This window comes from Neoarius graeffei, chromosome 3 (assembly GCF_027579695.1).
Source record: "Neoarius graeffei isolate fNeoGra1 chromosome 3, fNeoGra1.pri, whole genome shotgun sequence".
Taxonomy (NCBI): domain Eukaryota; kingdom Metazoa; phylum Chordata; class Actinopteri; order Siluriformes; family Ariidae; genus Neoarius; species Neoarius graeffei.
The window spans coordinates 69,835,313-69,857,420 of record NC_083571.1 but is presented as its reverse complement, the minus strand read 5'-3'; the positions used below and the strand labels follow the sequence as shown (position 1 = coordinate 69,857,420).

At 40.4% G+C, this 22,108-nt stretch overlaps 1 protein-coding gene across 3 annotated transcripts in view; it reads left to right on the top strand.

The window, feature by feature from the left end:
* The first annotated feature begins 1,699 nt into the window (after nucleotides 1-1,699).
* bdh2 (3-hydroxybutyrate dehydrogenase, type 2) overlaps nucleotides 1,700-22,108 on the top strand; it is a 28,075-nt gene continuing 7,666 nt past the window's right edge. The window contains exons 1-5 of one of the 3 annotated variants that reach the window (XM_060917202.1): nucleotides 1,700-1,773; nucleotides 16,871-16,957; nucleotides 17,048-17,121; nucleotides 19,540-19,618; nucleotides 21,598-21,694. In XM_060917202.1, the coding sequence (XP_060773185.1) occupies nucleotides 17,050-17,121; nucleotides 19,540-19,618; nucleotides 21,598-21,694 (248 nt within the window). In that variant the 5' untranslated portion in view covers nucleotides 1,700-1,773; nucleotides 16,871-16,957; nucleotides 17,048-17,049. The other 2 variants (XM_060917203.1, XM_060917201.1) reach the window with 2 other exon arrangements.

Here is a 22,108-nt window from a genome sequence, read left to right as displayed (position 1 = left end):
AACCATATTCCACGTTATGTGTAGATGCCACCGGCGCAGGCACATAGTGTAAATAAAGTTTGACCAGCACGTCCGGTGATTGGCAGGGGCCCCCCCCTAGTGGTGAGGCCCTGGGTTTTTGGCGCTGATGCCCCCCCCCCCCAAACTACGCTACAGCCAGCCACCAAAGACATTGTCCGAGAATTGCTTGGTGAGGATGCTGCCAAAAAAAAAAAAAAATCGATGCTGCTCCACTCTCTGATAACACCGGTGAGCCGACGGATTGGTGACATGGCTCAAGACGTATCTGCTCAGCTGTTGGAGCAGGTGAGAGCCAGCGAATACTTCACATTTCAGCTGGATGAGAGCACAGATTTATCCAATGAGGCCCAACTGCTTGTGCACATCAGATTTATTTCACAGGAAAGATTTGTGGAGGAAATACTATTTTGTAAAGCACTTGAAAGAAGAACTACTGGGAAAGACATTTTTCAAGTTTTGGACGATTACATCGAGTCTAACGGATTGGACTGGACCCGTTGTGTGGGGGTGTGCTCGGACGGAGCCGCGGCAATGACCGGGAAGATCAGTGGAGTGACCGCGCTCATTAAGCAGAAGGCCCCGCATGTAGTGGCCACACACTGCATGCTCCATCACGAGGCACTGGTCGCAAAAAGGATGGATAACGAGTTGAATCAGGTACTACAGGAGGTTATACAGTTTATTGTTCAGTGCGAAAATATTTGTGTTGAAAACATGTTAGTTAATAATATTCTTATGCTAAACAAATGTAACAATTATTGAATATTGAATAAAAGAGAAAACATTCTAAAAGTTGATATTTCTTTACATATTTTGTAGCATTGTCTGTGGGTTTGTAAAGGGGGTCCCCGGCCAGAAGCTAATACTGTTTGGGGGGCCTTGGCATGGAAAATTTTGGGAACCCCTGGTCTAGAGAGTAACAGAAGTTTTCTTTTTCAATAAAAATATTTTATTAAATACAATAATTCCTCTTCCTGATTAAATATCTGTATTTGTTTTTTAATTAGATTTTTTTGAACCCAGTTCTGTATTTAATTAAACGTAATTAATTTATAATAAAATAATATATTTTACAGATCGGGCGGCACGGTGGTGTAGTGGTTAGCGCTGTTGCCTCACAGCAAGAAGGTCTGGGTTCAAGCCCCGTGGCCGGCGAGGGCCTTTCTGTGTGGAGTTTGCATGTTCTCCCCGTGTCCGCGTGGGTTTCCTCCGGGTGCTCCGGTTTCCCCCACAGTCCAAAGACATGCAGGTTAGGTTAACTGGTGACTCTAAATTGACCGTATGTGTGAATGTGAGTGTGAATGGTTGTCTGTGTCTATGTGTCAGCCCTGTGATGACCTGGCGACTTGTCCAGGGTGTACCCCGCCTTTTGCCCGTAGTCAGCTGGGATAGGCTCCAGCTTGCCTGCGACCCTGTAGAACAGGATAAAGCGGCTAGAGATAATGGATGGATGGATAATAATAATAATATGCTGTACATTCAGGATGCATTTTATTTTGAAACCCACATTAAAAAATTCACGTTGTATAAAATTATGTTGTGAAATATTTTTACATTATGATGTTATGTACAGTAGTGTGTAGTCTGGGAAAGTTTCAGGCGCACTGAGCTCTATATATGGCTCAGTGTTCTGGGCCAGAAAACTTTTATTTTGACACACTTCCAGTTTGCTCCCGGCGCTGCGGCGGCGCGTCTCACCCTAATACTGTCGCAGCATTCCGCGACAATTCTGCCGAGTCTCGGTGTGAGTGGGTGAGTGAAAGTTGAGTCTGTGTTTGTTTAGTGACTTTAGAGGATCTTTATGAACTCCGTGGCTTTCTTTCTGCACTTCCTGGCGCAGCTTTTCATCCAGAAGCTGCTCATTTAAACAGGTTTTGTTGAATCTGAGTGTTTTATATGAAATATGCAGAAGTGAAAGATCCTGTAATGCACTGTCTCTGATTCAGTAAATACAGGGTTTTTTGTTTGTTTATTTTAACATGCATGTAAACATGGAAAGAGAAGTAACATCGGACTATGTGACCTTTGAGCCCTTCGGGTTTTCTGCACAGTCCCGTGACTCATAGACATATAAACATAGACGCCGCCTTCCGCGTAGAATCATACGTCATCCTCGCCGCCATATTGGATGGGGCAAAGTGGAGATTCTAAAGATACCTCATTCATGTGCTGCGTTTAACTGTACCAACAGGTTTACCGTCCAAACGAGATCACAGGGGAGACTGGAAAAATACTTTTCATTGTATTCAGTCATTATAACGTAATTTTACGAACAGATTTTTCTGACTTTGTGGCTAATATGAAGTCTCGCGCATAATAGCCGCTCGGTGAAACCTGTCTCCAAACAACGAAGTATTTCCTTCGTAACTACGCTGATTGTTGTTAGTTGCTTTGCTAACTTTTCACATACTATGTAGGTTTCCCAAAAATAAAGACATGAAAAAGCAGTGGGAGACAGCTGTGCGACGGGAAGGGTTTTCTGCTACTCCGTCATCCATGCTGTGCAGTGAACACTTCAGAACGGAGGATTTTGACAGAACAGGTCAGACAGTCAGGATCAGAGAGGGAGCTGTTCCTTCAGTCTTCAGTTTCCCAGCTCATCTCCACCAGGGAGGTGTAGAGTTATAAGCAGTGAGAATTAGATAATACAGTGCCACACTATGATGAACGTTTTTGAACGTATGATGAATGTTTTTAACCTTTCGGAATGTGAAGAAATCACATGGAGCAATCCCATTGTAATATGGTTTAATTGAATTTTTTTCCATATAGCACTGTATATTGCCAAAATTGTTTTTGGAGACATTTTATAGCCTATCTGCACGGCGTTTAATGAAAGTGATGCAGAGATGGCACGGCTTCAGCAGCGTAAGCACAGCACATTATTCTACACGATCCCCGCTGAGCTCCAAAACATGCCTTGATGTGTAGATATTGTTAGTAGCCTACGATAGTAGCAGCGGAATAAAAAAAAAAGTTTCCGATAGCTTGATTTCGGTATAGGCCTGCTGCATGTTGAGGAAATTTAGGTCACACCTCCCACGGAATATTGACGGGTATTTGGCACACTATTTATAACCATCACATTAAAAGTTATATATGTTGTTTTGATGCCTGTTTGTTTCCCAAATATATATATGTGTGTGTGTCTTAATGGGTGAATAAAAGGCATAGAGCTAAATATTATTGTAGAAAGGGGCTTTATGAAGTTTAGTCCATTTACTTGCATTGGTTTACGGGGAAGATTTGCCACATCCAATATGGCGGACACTCTGACGTATCCCAGCAACGGGCCACCAGCTCAATGCGGCGTCTATGTTTATATGTCTATGCCGTGACTCTCCTACTTTAGCCTTGAGGGAAATTTAACCCGTATATCAGTGTTTCCTTTCTGACTTCATGTTCTGTGTTCAATCATTAAAAATTCTGCGGTTTTTCTTTCCCAAATTCTAACAGAAAACGAGAGCGCCCGAAAGGGAAAGCCGAGCCGCCATTTTGAATCCTCACTCACGGCTGTAATGCAAATGACATCCTCCTCGGTATACAAGTGCACTTCCATAGCAGGAAAACAACTACATTTTTCCGCCTATGTAGTCCCCTATTTATCCAAATAGGAGTCATTCAGGATTCAGACATGTTTTTGCTCGGTGTTAGCAAATTACAGGTTTTAGCTTTCTCCTGAAATGTTTTATTATTTCTTCTTCCTCAGGGTAGTAAAACTCGCTTTCGCTGTGAACACTGTCGTTATCGCTATCCATGCTGTAAAATTAATGCTATTATTACTGAGATGCTGGCAAAAATTTAAGATTTTTGATAATCTTATAAATAAATCTTATTTAAAAAAATGTTGACAAAAAATGCTACTATGTTTGTTGTTGTGAACGAGCGAGCCACCAGAGGTCCATAACCGGGGTCCGTACCGCAGGATGCAGACCCGCTCGCCAGCCAATCAGAGCACAGGATTTGATGGAAACCGGACCGTGAAAAAAATAAACCGACTTATCGTACGGTAAATGAAAATGAACTTAGTAACTTTTTTTTTTTTACAGCGATTTTGGCATTTACGCGCTGTCCATCTACATCAGGCAGTCAGAGTATTAGTTTGACCCATTGACTGAGTAAAACACCACGCTGTTTTCTGTCGTCTCGCACAGCTATCTGTCCGAGGCGGGGCCTCCCAGCATGCAACACTCCTTCAGTGGATACCCTGCTGGATGGGGAAAAGACAACAACACGTTGCTCCGTTGTAAAGAGCATAGGCGTAGAATTGGGTATGGACGGGTCCCTACCAATATTTCTGATTTGAAGAAAAAAAAAAAGAATCACACTCCGTGCGCGGTACACAAATGGTTCCTGTAGGTTTCCACTGGGCAAAACCAAGCAAAGTTCGCTCATGAATATTCACTCTGGGGGCGTGGTTGCAAAAGCAGCAAGCATATTTGGCCATAGAACATAGACGCCGCATTGAGCTGGTGGCCCGTTGCTGGGATACGTCAGAGTGTCCGCCATATTGGATGTGGCAAATCTTCCCCGTAAACCAATGCAAGTAAATGGACTGAACTTCATAAAGCCCCTTTCTACAATAATATTTAACTCTATGCCTTTTATTCACCCATTAAGACACACACGTATATATTTGGGAAACAAACAGGCATCAAAACAACATGTATAACTTTTAATGTGATGGTTATAAATAGTGTGCGAAATACCCTGTACACTGCAAACTAGCGATAGATAGCTCAGGTAAGCTAATCAGTCAGCATACCGTAGCAAGCTACCAAAACCTGAGGCCACAATAACCAACCTACAAGACTGAATATGATAAATGATGGAAATAGTGGAAAAACTGGAAATGGTCAATGAAAATAAAAATTTACTGTTTAATTTATTGAGTCACCACACAGACCTACTCTCGTTGAATAAAATGAGCTGAATGACCGCCAAACTGAGTTCGGCCAGGTTCTAACGCCATACCAAAACAAAATAAATCACTGATTCCTTCACATTCAGAAAGGTTAAAAACATTCATCATCCGTTCAAAAACGTTCATCATAGTGTGGCACTGTATTATCTAATTCTCCCTGCTTATAACTATACACCTACCCGGTGGAGATGAGCTGGGAAACTGAAGACTGAAGGAACAGCTCCCTCTCTGATCCTGACTGTCTGACCTGTTCTGTCAAAATCCTCCGTTCTGAAGTGTTCACTGCAGAGCATGGATGATGGAGTAGCAGAAAACCCTTCCCGTCGCACAGCTGTCTCCCACTGCTTTTTCATGTCTTTAATTTTGGGAAACCTACATAGTATGTGAAAAGTTAGCTAAGCAACTAACAACAATCAGCGTAGTTACGAAGGAAATACTTCGTTGTTTGGAGACAGGTTTCACTGAGCGGCTATTATGCGCGAGACTTCATATTAGCCACAAAGTCAGAAAAATCTGTTCGTAAAATTATGTTATAATGACCAAATACAATGAAAAGTATTTTTCCAGTCTCACCTGTGAAAGGTAATCCCATGTGATCTTGTTTGGACGGTAAACCTGTTGGTACAGTTAAACGCAGCACATGAATGAGGCATCTTTATTCTCGGCTACTGTCTAGACGCTATACCAGAGACGGTTGAAGAATCTCCACTTTGCCACATCCAATATGGCGGTGAGGATGACGTATGATTCTACGCAGAAGGCGGCGTCTATGTTTATATGTCTATGTGGACGGGTCCCTACCAATATTTCTGATTTGAAGAAAGAAAAAAAAAGAATCGCACTCCATGCGTGGTACACAAATGGTTCCTGTAGGTTTCCACTGGGCAAAACCAAGCAAAGTTCGCTCATGAATATTCACTCTGGGGGCGTGGTCGCGAAAGCAGCAAGCATATTTGGCTACCATGTCAATTAGCAAGTGCGGTCGCAGTGCAGTAACCGGCTGCTAGCTAGCAAACTGTCCTTAAAGGAAAACTCCGGAGTGAAATGCTTTTTAGGTCTATTTTCGCATTATTGGGAGTGCATGCGTTGAGTTGCTATCACAATCACATCAATCGGACGTGTTTTGAGAAAATTTGTTTTTTGCGATTTCAACCGGAAAGCGCTAACACGGCAGTGGCCGGGGCATGTCTTTTTGCCGATACAAAACGCTAGTTTTAAAACCATTGCAAAGCTCAAAACAACATGACAGTCCTGTGGAAGTGAGTAGAGGGTTCCTACAAACAAAACGAGGTGCGTCTAGCTCTAAAAGTGCACGAACAGAGTGTGTAGAATAGTAAATACAAAGCCAGTGACCTTACCTGAAGTCGGTCTTTCTCGGACGCCATCTTCAGTGGACAGTCCGTAAAAGTCGAGTGCCAAGTGCAGAGCCCATTGTGCATTTCCAGCAGGATGGGCTCTGCACTTGGCACTCGACTTTTACGGACTGTCCACTGAAGATGGCGTCCGAGAAAGACCGACTTCAGGTAAGGTCACTGGCTTTGTATTTACTATTCTACACACTCTGTTCGTGCACTTTTAGAGCTAGACGCACCTCGTTTTGTTTGTAGGAACCCTCTACTCACTTCCACAGGACTGTCATGTTGTTTTGAGCTTTGCAATGGTTTTAAAACTAGCGTTTTGTATCGGCAAAAAGACGTGCCCCGGCCACTGCCGTGTTAGCGCTTTCCGGTTGAAATCGCAAAAAACAAATTTTCTCAAAACACGTCCGATTGATGTGATTGTGATAGCAACTCAACGTATGCACTCCCAATAATGCGAAAATAGACCTAAAAAGCATTTCACTCGGGCGGCACGGTGGTGTAGTGGTTAGCGCTGTCGCCTCACAGCAAGAAGGTCCTGGGTTCGAGCCCCGGGGCCGGCGAGGGCCTTTCTGTGTGGAGTTTGCATGTTCTCCCCGTGTCCGCGTGGGTTTCCTCCGGGTGCTCCGGTTTCCCCCACAGTCCAAAGACATGCAGGTTAGGTTAACTGGTGACTCTAAATTGACCGTAGGTGTGAATGTGAGTGTGAATGGTTGTGTGTCTATGTGTCAGCCCTGTGATGACCTGGCGACTTGTCCAGGGTGTACCCCGCCTTTCGCCCGTAGTCAGCTGGGATAGGCTCCAGCTTGCCTGCGACCCTGTAGAAGGATAAAGCGGCTAGAGATAATGAGATGAGATGAGATGAGCATTTCACTCTGGAGTTTTCCTTTAAGGGATGTAACGTTAGATTAATTTTACGAGCTAATCAGTGAACAACAGTTCGTATTCAGTGTGTAAAAACAACATACGAATATGACTGTTTTCGAAGTTTGTGTGGCATGTAAATAACAATCCGACTTGATACCGACAACAGTTGGTGTTCGTTGAGGTCCCAAAGACATTAGCACAATCCGATATGATGTAATAATGTTGGCTAATATTGCACTGAGTCTTACTTGTGAAGTGCCTGCAAACTTTAGCAGCCCGCTAACCCTTAATTTGAAGCGCTTCAGTTAAGACCTGCAGAGCCCTGACCAAGTTCGTGTAACATGATACATGTAAACAACAACAGCTCGATGGTGATGTGGACATTGTTCGTGGCCCAGACACCTTTTAATCAAATCAAACGTTTTCACGTAATAAGCAAAACAGCCTCCGCCTTCTTGATCAGAAATGTTTGGTCACTCCCGCCTCTCTTGAAAACGTCACATCACCGAGTGCATACATACACTGAACTGATTGGTTTTTGAGGAGGTTCATTTGCAAGCAGTAGGCTAAAAAACTTTTCTCTGTAGAACCCTGTCACCCCCTCCTCTCCGCTCTGGGCTCAAGAAGACAACAAAAGGGCAATAATATAATAACAACCAATCAGAATTCAGATACATTCTGTTGCCAAGTACATGGTAGCCGCGGGGTCTTAAAAGTCTTAGTCTTAAATTTAATATTCCAAAATTAAGGCCTTAAAAAGTCTTAAAGGAACAGTCCACCGTACTTCCATAATGAAATATGCTCTTATCTGAATTGAGACGAGCTGCTCCGTACCTCTCCGAGCTTTGCGCGACCTCCCAGTCAGTCAGACGCAGTCAGACGCGCTGTCACTCCTGTTAGCAATGTAGCTAGGCTCAGTATGGCCAATGGTATTTTTTGGGGCTGTAGTTAGATGCGACCAAACTCTTCCGCGTTTTTCCTGTTTACATAGGTTTATATGACCAGTGATATGAAACAAGTTCAGTTACACAAATTGAAACGTGGTGATTTTCTATGCTATGGAAAGTCCGCACTATAATGACAGGCGTACTAACACCTTCTGCGCGCTTCGGCAGCGCATTGATATCTGAGCTCCGTATCAATGCGCTGCCGAAGCGCGCAGAAGGTGTTAGTACACCTGTCATTATAGTGCGGACTTTCCATAGCATAGAAAATCACTACGTTTCAATTTGTGTAACTGAACTTGTTTAAGACCTTTGTTTAAAAAATTAAGACTTCGGCAAAGCAATTTAAAGGAACAGTTGTTCCTTTAAATTGCTTTGCCGAAGTCTTAATTTTTGAAACAAAGGTCTTAAATTTACTCCTACTATTCTACAATGTGAAAACGTGGGTTTTGCGTAACATCGGTGAATTTCTTGGAGTATGCGCAAAGAAAGAAACAATATTGATACATTTTCGTGCCGGCGCAATCATCGGAGTCCGTGGTGGAGAGGAGACTCCGCGAATCGCAGCATGGGGAAGTGTCGTTTTAATCAGCAGTGGCTTTCAGATGAAAGATATCGTGATTGGGTGAGGGAGGTTCCTGGAAGCGATGTTGAAGCAAGATGCTGTGTTTGTCGAAAGACCTTCAAGTTGTCCACTATAGATCATTTCGCTTTAGAGTCTCACATGAAGAGCTCAAAGCACATTGCATCTGCCCTCCACCGGCACCAACCCATCGCTTAGTTCTGCACGGTTCAATCTCCGAATGCACCTGGAGTTGGCACTAGCACCGCTGTCGAACGTCAGCAGCATCAGCCAAGCCAGACATCATCGGCAAGGCTAGCAACAACACAAGGGCCGAGCAGTGGCATGATGGGTGTCGGTGGAACCCCGACACTTTGGGCAGAGGTGCTCTGGATTTTAAAAACAATTACGGAACACCACTCGTACAGCTCGAATGAGGGCATACGCGAACTCTTTAAGGCTGTGTTGCCAGACTCGGAAGTCGCTACAACATTCTCCTGTGGAAAAAACAAAACGTCTTGCATAACAAAATTCGGTCTTGCTCTTTATATAACGAAGGAGTTGGTCAAAGACGTTAACGAGGCAAGTGGTGGATTTGTCGTAATGTTCGACGAAAGTCTAAACAAGACGACGAAAAGTAAACAAATGGACCACTCTCCTATCTATCTGTCTCTCTCTCTCTCATATATATCTGTCTATCGCTCGCTCTCTCCTGTCTGTCTATCTCCTATCTATCTGTCGGTCTGTCTCTCTCTCTTAACTGTCTACCACTCTGTCCTATCCATCTATACATCTCACTATTCTATCTATATCTTTTTATCTTTCCTCTCCTCTCTCCTATCTATCTCTTATGTCTGTGTACCACTCTGTGTTATCTATCTATATTATGTCTATCGCTCTCTCCTATCAATCTCTTATCCATCTGTATACCTCTTTCCTATCTATCTATTTATCTCATTGTGTCTCTTATCTATCCACCTCCACATCTATGTCTTCCCTCCCTCCCTTGTTTACTAGGAGTATTTACATTTCTTTTTATTCTTCAAAATGTAAAATGGTTGAAGCAAGTTGAATGCTGGGAAACTAAGACAAAGAGTTTGTCTGTTTATCATCTCTGGGTGCATGGTCATAATTAGTTTAGAGACCGTTCTTTAGGCCTTGAGTTGGGCCCTCAGTTTGGCTTTTTGGCTGGTGAGTGCACACCATTGTACCAATGTATTGGTACGCCAATTGTATTTTTGTGCATCTTTAAGAGACTTTAGGCTTACCTCTTTTCTTTCTATCTATCTATCTCTATCTCTTTCTCTTCCCATCTATCCCCCTCGCCTCTTATCTATCTATGCCCCTCTGTATCTCTCTCCCTCCCTCGTTTACAAGGGTACAAAATGTAAAATGGTTGAAGCAAATGCTGGCAAACTAAGACAGTTTGTCTGTTTAGAGTGTTGTGAATGTTTTGATATTTTATTTAAAAAAAAAAAAATACACCCACATCACTTTTTTATTTTAAGTATCATCTCTGGGTGCATGGTCATAATTAGTTAAGAGACAGTTCTTTAGGCCTCGAGTGAGGCCCTCAGTTTGGCTTTTTGACTGGCGAGTGCACACCTTTGGCATTAACGTGTTGGTATGCGTATTGCATTTTTGTGTACCTTTAAGGCTATGACTTGGACCCTACGTTGTGCTCCTTTCTTCCAGGTTTAGACTTGTTTTTTTTGTCTTGAATGTGAAGATTCGACAAGCAATGCACATAATGACTTAAGTATATAACTTTTATAATAAAAGTAGTATTTTTACTTGAAACATTTGTCATTATTGGGAATTTGATCTGGTGTTCTACGACCGCCTAATGGGTGCGATGTAGGTCTTAATTCTCATTTAAGTGGTCTTAAAAAGGTCTTAAAGTCTTAAATTTATGGTGGTCAAACCTGGGGAAACCCTAGTCTGGTTAACACCAGACCATATCACAAGTGAAATATGGTCTGGAATCCGCCTATTGAATTTCTCGTAGGGGAGGTGTGGTTTACGATTGTCAACGGCCGTTTATTGGACGTTGCGAACGTCTATCATTTGGCGTATACGTAGCCCATGGCCAATCATGGCAGTTGTACCCGGTGACGTAGTTAGAGAGGCGAAGAAGAGAAGGAAAGAGAAAGGCATCTGTCTTCGTGTCAACGAAAGACTGTAATGCCAAACGCTGTTCTTTTTTTAAAACAAACTTTCGCTCTAAACTATTCAGAACAGTGTCTAAAGCTTGATCGAAAGTTTGGTTCGTATTGCTCGCCGCCATGTTAAATGTGATCCGTAAACAGTCCCAAATAAACTACAAGCTTCCGTTTGTCGAGTAGTACGCGTCACTGTCTTTCCACCCCTCCCCACTCTCTGATTGGCTCCCTAACTTAGGCGAGCCTTTAGACCATAGTTTCCATGCTGTCTTTTCAGATCGGAACGATTGTGCAAAGCAGCATGGGATTTCCCAGGCTAGGGAAACCCTGCAAGTAAAATTCTAACCTTTCAACATGTCAAAAAAAAGTTCTCGAGCCCTCGTCCTGTTTTACCGTTAGATCAATCACATATCAGCTTCAACTAGCATTCTAAAACTAGTTAAAGATCCCGCAGAGAGCCCACTCCCCCTGCCAGACTAAGGGGCTCTGCATGCTCTTGCGACAAGGCTTTCGCAGAGCTTTTTGCAGACAGTTGTAATTTATCATTGAGCAGGGAGTAATAGGCGTGCACGATGTTATTCACCACCACAACGCAAGGGGGCGCGAAGTCGCGAAATCGCTAGGAGTAGTTGGTGGGTGTGGTTAGTGGAGTGTTTATCCTCTGGTTACTTATAATGACTAGAACTGGAGTCGTATAGATGTACGTACTTCCTCGATCAACCGCTGTTCGTGCTCCTCCATCTTTGCTTGTGTTTTTAAAAATGGCGGTCGTGAAAACAAACCAAACCGGGAAAGTAGGGAAGTCGGAAGTGCGTGTACAGTGGATGTCGACTGGACCAATCAGAGCCCACTTGTCTGCGACGCTGTCTGCGGTGGTCACAATTTTTGGGAGGTGCGCGCAGAGCGTCTGCGAGGGGGGGGCTTCGCAGACGCCATCTGCGATGCCATCTGCGAGGACTGGGTTGTCAGCATAAATTGGCCCTAATGGAGCACAGTGTTTCAGGCTCTGTTTGTGTTTTACTTCCATTTATGAGGGAAAGGAACATACACCCTCCTGACAGTCAATGTGTTATTTGCTTGTAAAACAAGTTTGCAAACTGGTAGAATGAGTTAATAATAGAATGAACTAGACTGCATTTCCACAGAGAAAATGCAAAGTGTGCTTGCTGAGCTGTAGCAGAACAGTTATCATGCTAGCATGCCAACATGCTAATGCCAACATGCTATCAACTAGCATGTTAACAATTAGCATACTAACATGCTAACAGTATGCTAAAAGCTAGCATGTTAACTAGGGCTGTAACAATATGCGTATCGAAATCTAAATCGCGATACGCAGAGCCACGATCCGTGTCGAGATACAAGAAGGCAGAATCGCGGTACACCCTTTCAAACTTCTCCTCAGCCCAAAAACAGAGGTGTTTCCAAACTTCAATTTAGGAATACTTTTTATTTAAATTACATTTTAAACTTACTTAAATTACTTTTATTTTTTATATCTATTAGTAAGTCGTTTTTTTGCCGACCTGCAACAATCTTCTGCGAGTCACGCAACGTCCACACTTGCCACTGGCAACCATATGGCGTCCTTGGCCACCAGAGCATTCGTTTCTTTTAAGCGGTCGCCATTCTGATTGCGACACGGGGAGCGAATCTGTAAACAAGCAGCTCATTGGTTGGCTAGGTGTGCCACAAGCCAATCACAATCACCGACAAAGCTGCCTTGACCGGAAAGGCATGTCTGCTTGGGTGTTAGCGGCAGTTACGCAGAAGCCTTCTGCGGCAGTTACACTTTGACACGCAAGCAATGTTTCACTATAAAAATTCCGTAATTTCCATCTGTTTTCCGCGATCACAGAAAATCATTGGCCCTACCGGTATGAGAGTGAGACAGTGAGAGAGCCACCTCTATCCCCCCCCCCCCCCCCCCCCCCAAAAAAAAAAATCTTAACGGATTTACACGATTTGGAAAAATGACTTTTTCGGAACCGAAAAAACCAGAGCTTCCGGCTCAACAGTATTATTTTGAGAAATAAAACAATCTTTGGATATACGTTTGTTCATTTTTGCATACATATTACTCATTCTCTGCACTGCAGTGGTCTGAATTATGTTATTAAATAGTTAATGTAAGTAAGTAAATGTTAAGTCAAATTTACTACTTTAAAAACACATTTAAAAAAAAAATCGTGGGTGTATCGAATCGTGGGTCAAAAATTGTGATACGAATTGAATCGTGAGTTGGGTATATCGTTACAGCCCTAATGTTGACATGTCTATTAGCATGTTAGCATTGACAACATGCTAACAGCTAGCATTCTAACATGCTAATGATTAACATGCTATTTGTTAAAATTCTAACATTTTAAGGCTAATATGCTGACAGCTATCATGCTAACAACTAACAGGCTAACATGCTAATGGATAGTATGTTAACTTTTATCATGCTAACACACTGAGGGTGGCATGCTAACATGCTCAGGCGAACTCGCTAACAGCAAACATGCGAACTCTGCTTGCTACCATGCTAATCCTAACATGTTAACAGCTCTCATGATAACATGCTAATGGTGAACATGTTAACAACTTGCGAGCTAACAGCAGGCATGATATCGTAATGGGTAACATGCTAACAGCTAACATGGTAATACATGAATGCTTATATGCTAATTGCTATCGTGTGTGCGTGTAAGTATTCCTAATAAAGTGGCCATTGAGTTGAAGTTGATTTGCTGTCAAAGTCTCAAATGAGCAGATCCTTGCCAAATGCATTATCACCTATGGGGGAAGGGAGGAATGACTCAGTCAAGCTTCCACTGATTAGCGGCAAAATGGAGAAAAAATGGATGGATGAAAGGCAAGACAAAGACGAGTGCGGGTCAGAACCGATATCATGTGTGTGATGGTGATTTGGCCTGAGGTGCCGTATGAAGTTTGGTGGATGTGTGGTGAAGTGTTACTGAGCAAAACTCCATTCATTTGAATGGGGCCAAAAATCAATGGAAGCCTATGGAGGTAAAAAGAGATGCATGAAAACCAAGGAAAAGATGAGTGCAGGTCTCAGATGAGGGGATGGATGTGTGCGGGGACTTGGCCTGAGGCATCAAGTGAAGTTTCTTGAAGTTTGGTCACTTGGTTAAAAAAATTGGAGAGTGAAAGTTTTTCTCCTGAAACACCATTCATTTTCAATGGGGCCAGAAATCAATGCAAGCCTATGGAGGAAAAAGGGATGAGCAAAAAGAAAGGAAAAATATGAGTGCGGTTCAGAACCGATTGCATGTATGTGTTGGGGGAGTTGGCCTGAAGTATCACATGAGGTTTGGTGCATCTGCGATGGAGTGTGTCCGAGTAGGACGATTCGATTCATGAGCCCTATTCATTCTCTATGGGAAAAAAACAACAAAAACAAGAGAACGGGCGCATTGATCCAAAAGCTGTGTACAAGCACACTACACCACTTTGGGCCAGACATCTCAGAGTTGGAATGGTGTCTCTATCTTGAACGCCCTAGGAGGAGTAGTGGATCCAAAAAACGTGTCGGAATAAGGCAGAATAAGTAAACTTAAGAAGAAAGCCTTTGGCTGCTGTGTGCTTGAGCAAGCACACTAACAAGTTGGCGACATTTTGCAACATCGATCTTTTTCCATTCTTCAACAATGACCTCTTTTAGTGACTGGATGCTGGATGGATTTTCTTCAACCCTTCTCATCAGAAGACGCTCCTGTCGAGGTGTTAACTTCCGTGGACGACCTGGACGTCTCTGTGAGATGGTTGCAGTTCCATCTTTCTTAAATTTTTGTACCACTTTTGCTACAGTATTCTGACTGATAAGTAAAGCTTTGCTGATCTTCTTGTAGCCTTCACCTTTGTGGTGTAAAGAAATTATTTTCTTTGGGGAATTCTGAAGAGACAAGTTGAGCATCACTCTCCATCCAGCATCCAGTCACTAAAAGAGGTCATTGTTGAAGAATAGGATAAGATTGATGTTGCAAAATGTCGCCAACTTGTTCATTCCATGCCTAGAAGACTTGGTGCTGTCATTACAAATCATGGAGGCCATACAAAGTACTAGATGTAGTAGTTTTTGTTGTGGGGTGTACTCATTTTTGCACCACCCTAATTTGAGTAAAACTGAAAAATGTGTAATCTAAGTTATATTATTAACCTTACTTTCACGTTATAAGTTAAATAGATGTTATATTAAACTTTGTCTTGTCAACATTTTGGAAATTGTGTTGATTGAGATATTGTTTAAAATGTTACTTTTCAAAGGGGGTGCACTCATTTACGCTGAGCACTGTATATATTTTTTACGTTCCACTGTTGAATAAGTTGACTTAATTAAAGTTTAGTGTTCTTTGAATGGGTGTATTTGCATGATCGTTATTATTTTACTCATGGCATAAAATTGTCTTGAAAAGATGTCAACAATAATATCGTTTATCTCAATAATTTCTGAGACAATATATTGTCCCAACAAAATTTATCGTGACAGGCCTACTCTCAGCCAATCAGAACACACCGTACTGCATGATGACATAGTGGCTATCGCCTCTATATGAAGCAGTAGCCACAAAAACCTTGACCAGATGACCCCCAAATGTTGGAGGTTCTATTTGAGACCAATGCCCATCTATTTTGAAAGTTTCATGAAAATTGGTCTAGCCGTAGCCTGGCAAGCCAGACTAAATGTGAATATTTAGTCTGGTCTCGGCCGTAGACATTTCCGAAGGGTGTGGGTAGGAACAACCCGTTGTCTTTCAAACTGTCTCTGTGCGTATAGGCCAACGCTCTGACCAATCAGCGCAACAGTGACTGTGACGTAGTCAGAGCGACCGAAAGCAGTGGGGGAGGGTCGCGCAGCCTTGTCGTCACTCCTGCAAAAGCCCGCCCAAAGAATCCAAACAAAAACCTTGCGTTGTGATTGGCGGGCACGATTTGATGCCCGGGGTGTGTTGTTGATATGGCCCGAGGCTAGACCCACTCGTAGGCAAAAATATTTTTGGCCACTAGGCGGGTGGGTCTAGTTTACTAGGCTAGTCTAGCCGTTTTCCCATAATATCATTAACAACAAAACAAACAAACCCCGCCAAAAACAATACCACGCCCCCTGTTGGACTCCATCCTGGGCAAGATGATGATTATAATGATGATAATGTTAAATCCGTATGCTTTTATTTATTTATTTATTTATTTATTTTTCTGCATGCATTTTCACATTTTCCTCATGTGATCCAGTTAATGACATTTAGCCTTCACTAATTATAGATTCATTTTTTAAATAAATTCAGACGAGGAAGTAGTATGGAGTCCTCGAAGGGACATGGAAGGAAAAAAAGACTTTTTGAGAGCTCTCGCACAGTTTTTTTTTATTTCAATCGGTGTACTTCCAGGTCAGTTCAGCAACATGGAAATCACAATAATGGAGCTCAAACACACACTGGTGAGAGAGGTTCATAGAATTTTGAGTTTGACCTCAATTATAAAGACATGAAATCTGTTTTGTAGATGAACCGAACACTGGTGCTGCAGTGACTTCTGGATACGATGACTTCACGTGTATACCCTCGACCAAGCGACGATGTGATTGGTCACAGTGTCGAGGCTGTAAATGATAAAGCAGCGCTCTTTTCACCAAACTGTCCTCTGGCTTGCGCTTGTAAAACGATCAGAAACTCAAATGTTGACGGTTTTCAGTCTCCACTGTAGCCGTGTTGGAGAACTGACCGGAAATTCATCAATCTCAGTGAAAAAGTTCTTTTTCCCTTCCCATGTCCCTTCTGGAGCTGCGTAGTTCTCCGATTTAACAGTTAGTGTTTGTTTTAAAACTTACTTGACTCACAAAATGGTAATCTAAATCATGAAAATACTTCATGTTAAATCTTGCTCGATGACTTCTTATTCTCTGCACATTTTATCACATTTTCATTCTCCTTTTTTCATGAACCTGAACCAGTTAAAAGGATCCTTTATTTTGCAGTAACTCTGATCATGAATGTAAAAACACTCGGGTCATCTTTCTGTCCCTTCAGGATGATCAGATGTTCTACAAGCGTCATTAAAGTTCTGCTTCATCTGAATGAGAAAGTGTGAATTCCTGCAGGAACTCTGGATTTGAGGTCTGTTCTGGTTTATGATTTTAATTTTGTAATATTTTATGATCATATTCACACAGTGTTGTCTTATTGTTCATTCTGTGTGTGTGTCAGCCATGGGCCGGCTGGACGGGAAGGTGATCGTGTTGTCTGCGGCTGCGCAGGGAATCGGCCGAGCTGCTGCTCTGGTGCGTATTTTATTCCTCCTCAGCGAGCATTAGGGGTCCAAGCGGAGATCATCAGACAGTTGATGAGTTCAGTCAGTAAACCTGGGCGTGGAGCTGAGATTAAAGGGGCTGTTATTATACACAGTGCCTCGACCTGCAGTGTGTGTGACAGTGGGTCATGTGCAGCGAATCTGTAACAAGTCGGTTTGTGTGGACCCCAGAAAAACTCTGTGCTTTCCAAACCCCAGAGTGTTTTACATCAAAGGAGGAAAGTCCATGAGTTTTATAATGCAGTGCTGTTTAATCAGAATGGAAGCTTGTTTTAAAGTCTGAGCTGTTCGTTAGTGTGAACACTGATTCATATGTTCGACTCTCAGGTGTGTAATGATCAAAGAACAATAATCCTGGCAGCAATCCCTGCTCAACATATCACAAACATCATGTTATTTTTTTAAATTATTTAATTAAAGAACTATTTCAGTGAACTGTTCCGGAGATGAGGGTCCACTCTTCTTGATGAGCCGAGTCATATGATATGAGTCACTGAAACGACTCAGAATTTCCATCGGTATTGAGATTAAATTATATCGAAAGAGTCACAGCCTTCCTTCTGTCTATCTCTCCATCCATCTGTCTGTCTGTCTATCTAAAGAAATCAAGTCCCTGAGTCTGCTCTCAACATTCACCTGAAAGAGCGATTCAAGGAATCGACTCGTTCCTCAACATCATCTCCAGCTGACTGTAACCTAATATTACGACACACTCCTTCCTCACACCCACACTGCCGTGCTGGTTATTTTAATTGTATTAGATTATATATTTTGTATTATAATTACATAATTTGTACATTTAGGTTTAAATATGCAATGAAAGTTTTCCTTTGAACATGATCTTTATAGTTATTGGTGTTGTTCGTACTGAATATGTATAAATAACTTTTGCATTTTTTAACACTTCTATTTAGTTATTTTTGATGTCAGAATTATAAGGTCGGTCTGTTTGTTTATTTATTTATTTATTTAAATCTCCCGCTGGCCGAAAGGCCTGAAGGGGGATTGTCGTGGCGATGTTCGTCTGTCCGTCCGTCCTGGGAAGGGTGCACGCATTCTGAAATCATCAACTCTCTCAATTTTTGGAGGAATTTCACGAATCTTGACAGGATTCTTTGTTATATGTCGGTAATACGTGTATTGTAATTTTGTTAAATTCGGTCACATTTTACCAGAGTTACAGCCTTTGATTTGAACAAAATTTGACAATTTCATGAGGGTGTGTTTTCATTCTGAAATCAACTCCTCTCACAATTTGTGGAGGAATTTCACCAAACTTGACAAGAGGCCTTGTTAGATGATGGTAATACGCATCTTGTAATATCGTTCAATTTGGTCACATTTTACCAGAGTTATGGTATCGTTGGGGGTGGTATTGTGCTCTCAGAGCACTCTTGTTTTCTTTGTCAGAATTTTTTAAAAAATTATGCATGTTGTTAATTTACTGTGAAATAAAATCCCTCTGGATTAATGTACAGATATTTACTTTATTGATTATTTTTAAATTTATTTATTATTGAGGTTTTATGATTTTATTTGAAAAGAAATACAAAAAGTTATATTTTTTACTTTTAAAGCCTATAATTGTAATGTGGACACAATTTTTCTTCATCAGTGTTGTATATTATGTAGCTTTATATAATATTTATTACTTTATTGTGTAATTTTGTTTTAATTTTTTGTCTGGCACTTTAAGCTACCACATGTATGAAAAGTGCTCTTAAATGTATTTATTTATTTATCCATCCATCCATCCATCCATCCATCAGTAGTAATAATGGTGTTAGTTTAAAATAATGTTTTCCTGTTGTGTTTTTCTGCCCTGCTGCAGAATCAGTCAGGTTTTATTACAGCTGTGTTTTTGTGTTAAATAACAGAAGTGACAGACTGGTGCTGCTGTAGCCTGAAGAGGACAAAACACACACACACACACACACACACACACACATACATACATATATATATATATATATATATATATATATATATATATATATATATATATATATATATATATATATAAAATGTACACACACAAATATAATATATACACATACACGGAGCCCGGTGTGGATTTACAGCCAGAGCCTGAAATCAGAGAACCTTTAAAAGTCAAAGCAGATCATCAGAAGAATATCAGTGTATTAAAGTTGGATAAAATTACAGATTAGCACTGAACATTTCCTGTTTTTACAAAATTAACACATTTTAAAAATTAGAAATTTTAAATTGTTTATGATGCCTTAAGTCAAATTTAGTCATTTTTCGAGCTTGATATTGTCATTACAAACATTTTAATTTTCCTTTTTTCTCTGTTTGTATAAATTTGTTTATTCTCCATGTAAAGTCTGTAATTTTTTTTTTTTTTTTGTACATTTTTTTTCCATAGGCTTTTGCTAAAGAAGGAGCTCAGGTCATTGCTACGGACATCAATGGAGAGAAACTGAGAGAACTGGATGGAACTCCAGGTAGTGAAGCGACGCCACCTACTGACCCAGATTTAAATCAACTATTTAATAAAAATGTTGATATTAAAGTTGACATTTTGATCAAAGATGCAGTTTAGGGATAGAAATGGATTTTTAAGATTTATACAGCTTGTGATTTATATATAATTTTTTTTGGGGGGACTGTACTGTTTGTTATTTATTTATTTATTTATTTATTTTTTTTTATAATTTGCTTTTAAAAACAATATTTTTATCCATTCATTCAAAACACCATGTGATTTATATTTATTTATATATATACACACACACACACACACACACACACACGTGTGTGTGTGTGTGTGTATATATATATATATATATAAAAAATATATACACACACACACACGTGTGTGTGTGTGTGTATATATATATATATATATATATATATATATATATATATATATATATATATATATATATATATATATATAATAAAAAATAAAATCAGGCCTAGAAATTCATATATTTTTCACCAGCCAGCCGGACTAGTTCCCTTCCAAAGTAACTAGCCAAACAGAAAATCAACTAGCCAAAATTTGTTCATGTATGAATTTTACTTCTGTCAAAAATGACACAAAAGAGAGTAGTTACCATTGTTCATGACTAATGTGCATTTATTTCAAGACCCGAGTATTTTGATACTGTTGTTAAATACATAAATGAGAACAACACAGAGCACCATAATATAACATCAACAAATAATAATCTATTGGAAAACTTGGCAACTTGGTGTATGAGTATTGAAAACAAATATACTTACTATCATGACTATAGCACCTAAAATATGTCCAACATGCTTTCTGTATTTAACCATTTATGAGAGAGAAAGCATTAGGAGCTTCATATTGACTAGGAATCAACTTGAAAAAAATTAATTATTCCATAAAAATCATATCGCAGCCAAGGCCTACCCTGCTCCCACGTTTGCTTATAAGTCCTTTGTTGTTTCTCCTTCTCGTACGCTTTATCGGCGGCCTTTTTCTCCTCTTCAGACCGAGGTCGCTTTGTCCCCGTCTCTGGCGGTTTCTGTACACCTTTCAGAAAGTTCCACATCGCAACGTAGCTTTGGCAGATGTAGATGTAAACAACAACAAAAACACGTGTTTAAATGGGCAATAATGTGGCCACATCTATTGACTTTGATAATGTGATTACCGCGATATTCAACGAGATGCGTTATATGCATGCGCAGTAGTGAAAAAACCGACAGCCTGACTCGTACACGATATCATTCGGAATTCTTCGGTATTTTCTGTCCTGCCAATAAAAACATCGATTAACACAGACACGGCACACGCTTAATATGTGGTGGCTTTAGTTGACGGTGTGTCTGAATCTTCACTTCTAATATATATTTTTTATTTTCAACTAGCCAGCCGGGCTGGCTAGTGACAGGAATTACCCGCCAAATGACAAATTAAGTCACCTCGGGCGACCGGACCAACGCGAATTTCGAGCTATATACAGTACACACTTTGTTGTTTTTTTTGCTGTATGACTCTTAGTTTGCTTGATGTGCATTATTTTAAAAATTAATTAAAAAAGCATTTAATATTTTAAAAATGGTATAGTATTTGTTCAACATTTATTGTAAGTAAAAAAAAATAATCCATTCTTAATGATCATGTTTGTTGGTAAAAAATCAATTGGGCTGAATATATCACACAGTAAACATTGCTCAGGGCAGATAAATAGAAATAAATCTGAAATTGGTGATAAAATTATTATTATTATTATTATTATTTGTTCCTGTTTTTCAGATTTTGAGCTGCTTGTAGAGATTACACATCAAATAATTTAATTAACTCCAATTTTTAAATGAATATTATTTGAAATAAAAGTTGAAACATCACTTTTGTGCTCTGATTCATAAACATTTGAGAGAAAATAATGAAGTTGACGTGGTGTTATTAGATTTAAATGATTAAAGTTTAACGTTATTGTGTGTAATTAAGGAATCAGGACGAAGGAACTCGATGTGACTAAAAAGCAGCAGGTGGAAGCTCTGGCTGAAGAACTGGAGCGAGTTGATGTGCTGTTTAACGTCGCAGGGTAACGACCTTCGCTTCTGCTCCGTGACCTTCTGTTTATTCAGATTAATCCTCCAACAAGATTCTCCTGATAAACACCATCATACTGATCAGGAATAAACACCCAAAACAAACTAATCAGTAATAATCTGGAGTCAGGGTGAGGTGTGATAACAATCAATTAATAGTAATAAACTAAATAAATAAAAGACAGTAATTATCTGCAGCACTGTTCTTATTTGTTCTTTAATTTATTGTTGGGTTTAAACCCAATATTTCTAGTTTGTATTTTATAATTGTAATATTAACTCATTTATTGATGTATAAACTTTATTACTGTAATATTCAGTATGTGTTCATTTTCTTCCTTTATTATTGTAATATTGACATTCTAATGTAGACTGATTTTATAAAATTTTATATTATGATTTATGTT